A 4,634-nucleotide genomic window follows, 5' to 3' on the forward strand; every position below is an offset into this window, starting at 1 on the left:
TTGCAAAATTCTCTAACAACATATTATTTAAACAACATTTTTACTAAGCAATTTAAAAAATGCATTAAGATGGAAATAATTATTAAATATCATGAACCAATTTAAAATATATATTAATACTTAAATACTTATTAATTATCCATGCTTGCATACTTTCCTCCCCCTTTCCTCCCTTTAAAAACGTATTGGAAATCTCTTTCAAGAAAGTGACGGGCATTACGAAGCAATGAAGCTTATGGGACCACGTAAATCGTCGTCTCTCTTTTTCCAATTTCCAATACACTCTTCCACTTTAGTCCCTGGGTTGTTACATCCACAAGGACACTCGGCAATTTTGTCTTTCAAATTTTCTTTTTTAAGTAACATGAAAAGGTTACTTTTTCATCAATTTTGGGTCCATAATTTTGGTTGATTTTAGTTAAAAGCAATTTTCCTGGATTTGATTTGATTTTATTTTAATCAAAGAGGATAATTAACTTTCAAATATTAAATTTGTAAAATTTAAATATTTTATAAAAAATTGGAAACGTTAAATTTAATTTATATTTAAAAATATATTTTAATTTGAGAATTTTAATTTTTTAATTTATATGTTAAGAGATTTTTTTTTGGTGATAATGATATTAGAGATAATATGTATAAGCATTTCGAATTATCTAGTGTAAGGGTTTCGAATCATCTAATATAGTTAGAATAAAATGGAGAATCAGATCATGACATTAGATTAAATAAGGAGAGTGATGTAGATACCATTATTTTTAACAACCATAATCTAATAACTAATTTTGAATAGTGATTTTTTATTAATTAATAAGTAACATATAATAAATCATAAAACAAAAATGAATTAAAATACTAAAAGGAAAAAAAGACAAACCTATTAAGTCAAAATTAAATAATAAAGAATCAATGAAGTAGGAATAAACAACTAACCAAAAGAAATAAATCAAGGTCAAAACTAATAAATAAATTAAAAATTAAAAAATTAAAAAAATTAAGAGATAAGTACATAATTAAAGCCATTGTTTTTTTGTTTAATATGAAGAAAATGCTAAAAAACAATTTCAAAATAAAAATATTAAAAAAGAAATATAAAAATGGATTAGAATAAATATACTAAACCCATAAGAATAACCATAAATACTTACTAACACCCGCACACACATATATGACTAAAATCAAACCAATTAGAGAGGAAAATGGTGCTCAATAGAAGGTTATAAATGAAAGAAATATAAAGAAAATAAGAATTAATAGTAATTAGATTAATTAAAAGGAGACTCAAGGTTATAAGAATTATAAAATAAAATAAACTATATAATGTGAATTAAAATATTCGGGTGATGGAAATGATCAATCCTTGTAATGACTTGTGCCTCTTCAATGCAAATGTGATGTTTTATCTTTTCTGCCAAAGCTAAGGAGCACGTCCTCCCATGTTTTATGTTAGCTTCTTGCTCATTTCACCAATGTAGGGTGCCCAACAAGAACATGGGATTACATTAAAAACATTCATATTTTTAGGGTCTACAGGATCTTTTATAGATCTTAAAGACCTTCTAATGGTGCTAAGGGGCCTAAAGGCAAAGAAAACCTTATGGTTCGTCATGATCTTAGCAATCTTGTCTATGGTCCCTTGAATAAATGAAAAATATACCCCTAAATTCCATCTTTAGAAGATTTTTTAATCATATTACCTTTACGATTAAATTGTTATCATTATAATTTCTAAAAAATATATACTGTTATTTTCACAAAACTAAATACAAATATTTTTATCAATGAAATAATTCAATTTACTTTAAATTCAATTTTGTTATTTAAAATCAGTCTCTCCCATCTCAAATATTTTTAGATGGAGGATTGAAAGTTCCAAAAGTTTTTTTTTCCATATATGGTTGTCGTGAATCGCTTTATCCATGCGGACAGCAGATGGAGAGATCCGACGCACAGGAGGCCGCGGGCTGCAGTGACAAGGCGACATTTCCGGAGACAAAAATAAGTTTGTTTGCCCTCAGGCTTGCCATTCTGGAGAAGGCAGCCAGCGGGCTCGGAAAGTTGGCCTTCGTCTGGGCCACCGCCGTCCTCCTCGGAGGCTTCGCATCATCTTTAGAAACGGTGGACTTCTGGGTGGTCACCATAATATTGTTGATAGAAGGTGCTCGGATCTTCAGCCGAAGTCAAGAGGTGGAGTGGCATCGAGAGACAATGCTAATATCCATGACAACTCTTAACGACGAAGCTAAACGGCTATGTAGCGGGTTCTGCAAATTCTTCATATGCTTGAACTCAGAAAACAGTAAAGAAGTTACTGGGTTCCATCAGGATGCTACTTGGTCAATGTCAAAGGTCTGGTTGCTTTTCTTGCTGCAATTGTTGTCCGCTTTGACATGCGTTGGCGTGTCTTTGTATCGGTTAGTAAGGCAGCAATACTGCAATGGAGATTCAGGTAGTGATACCAAGAATCTGAAACCAGCTCTCAAAGTTTTCTACGGCCTGTCGTCGGCCGAATCGTTTCTAATTCTTCTGGAGAAGGCCTATTGGCTGTGGAAGATCATTGCAGGGAAATTGCTGACGGAGGTTAGCCGTGAACATGGCTTCAACGATCCTGAGCTCGCCATCGTCCGACGTTTTCTCTACGACACGTATTGGCGGTGCGTCAATGGTAGCATTTTCGACGGTTTGAAGATGCATTTTGTTTCGCACAGCGTAGAGTTGCTGCTCTCCTGCAGTGGCGATGGACAGCTAATGGGTGCCCGAGTGCTGTCCGCGCTTGCAAGCAATGAGAGGTTTGCACAAAAAACTGAGGACAATCGGAACCATGAGAGAAGTAGTTGAGAGACTGATCAACATGCTGAATTTCAAGAATGATAACGAGGAGGAGATTCGAAAAGCGGCTGCACAAATCATCTCCAAATTGGTGGAAAATAAGCGGATTGCATTCGGGTGATGGCCATCACTGGGTTCGTGGAATCCATAGCCTCTCTACTTTACTCAAACGACTCAAATCCGGGAGGCTTTGTCTCGCTGGGGCTGACCATACTGAAAAAGTTAGCAGAAAAGCGTTCCAACCGCCATAAACTCAATAGCACGAGAGGACTACTTCCTAAAATTATATCACTCACTGACTTAAAACTCAGCGCGCTGCAATTCGAACCCAACGCGCTCCAACTCCAAATCGAGAGGAACCAAATCGAAAGGTACGCGGAGAACCCATTCGCAATCGAGACTTCAGAGCTCGCTCTGCAAATAGTAAAATGGCTGGCAAGCACCACAGGCTCGACAGGAAAGGACCTGAGGAAAAGAATCCGGCAGATAGACTTCGCCATAAGCAATCTAAGAAACGTTCTTCACTACATTGAAATAAATCTGCGAATCCTGGCTATCGAGACGTTGACAAGTCTCCCTCGCGAACAGGAGGGCCGTGAGAGCATCGGCCGCACAAGCGGAGTTCTGGGTATTCTCTTCTCTTTCTTTTTGATGGAGACAATTAATAATAACGATGAAAAGGAGAAACTTGTGAAGACGGCAGGAGAAGCTCTGGGTTTTCTTTCACTGGAGACGAATCACAACTGTAAAATAATGATGAATATTAGGCTGGACGGTCAACCGAATTTAATCGCAAGCCTGATCTCCGTGCTGAACGACACCGTTAAAAGTATTCTTGCAGCAAGAATTCTTAGGAATCTGCTTGCATACGCAGAGGAAGATGCCATTAAAGTGTGAGAAATCACTGCACTGCAAGCACTGTTAGAAAATTGTATTCTATTCTTAACCTTTCGTTTGAAAATTGAAGTCTTAACCTTTCATTTGAAAATTGAAGTCTTGCTTTGTAGTTTGATCTGAAAACAATTTCATGGAATCATTTAACTTCTTTGTGATATTTTCTCAGGTTCTGAAGTTTGTGAAGGAGGAACATTCATGCAACCATCAGAAGGTAGCCATAAGTTTGAAGGAGAAACATTCATGTGACTATGAGAAAGCGGCCATAGGATGCGAGAATCAGGAAGCAGCCATAGGACTGGCTGCTCGGTGCTTCACCAAATGCGATTTCGATCCTGAGATCAAAGAATTGAGTGGCGTCACAGAGAAACTGTTGCTTAAACTGGTGGAGGTTTTCCAGACTCACCGATATCCACTGAAGATGGTTCCGAATTTCAGGAGATTTAGCATAGAGCTTCTGATAGCTGTTATGGAGAGAGACAAAGGTGCATTAGAGAAGAGATCAGAATTGGTGGGGGCTTTAGAGGAGGCTTTGCAGGGCGTGATGGAGACGACGTCGGACGTGGAAAATTACAGTTTCTGCTCCGGCAGTAAGGGGTTGAGCAGGCACAGCACGCCCATTCGATCCCTCGCACAGTCTGCCTTGGAATTGCTTCGTAACTAATACATAGATGTACAAGTCTCTGGTCAGTCGGGTCGCGACTAAAGAGAGAGATGTAAAGTCAGAAAGTGTGATACTGTCATATGTTGTCGTGAGTGAGGCTGTGGTTCGAGTTGAGTGTTAAATTGATTTTCAGTGGGTTGCTGTCAGGATGTATTTTCGTGACAATTTAGTTGACAGAGTAGAATATTTGATTAGTCTAGCTTGAGAAGTTTAATTTTATTACTGTTTTAGATATATTTTAAATATG

General features: G+C 37.2%; 1 protein-coding gene across 1 annotated transcript; it reads left to right on the forward strand.

The window, feature by feature from the left end:
- The first annotated feature begins 2,949 nt into the window (after nucleotides 1-2,949).
- Nucleotides 2,950-4,387, forward strand: LOC149230889 (uncharacterized). The gene is made up of 2 exons (XM_089381451.1): nucleotides 2,950-3,720; nucleotides 3,893-4,387. The coding sequence occupies exons 1-2, from the start codon at nucleotides 2,950-2,952 to the stop codon at nucleotides 4,385-4,387; spliced, it is 1,266 nt and encodes a 421-aa protein (XP_089237577.1).
- The last annotated feature ends 247 nt before the right edge of the window (nucleotides 4,388-4,634 follow it).

The sequence above is a fragment of the Pinus tabuliformis genome, chromosome J, assembly GCF_031772625.1.
Source record: "Pinus tabuliformis cultivar Carrire ecotype Pingquan chromosome J, CPIR1, whole genome shotgun sequence".
NCBI lineage: Eukaryota > Viridiplantae > Streptophyta > Pinopsida > Pinales > Pinaceae > Pinus > Pinus tabuliformis.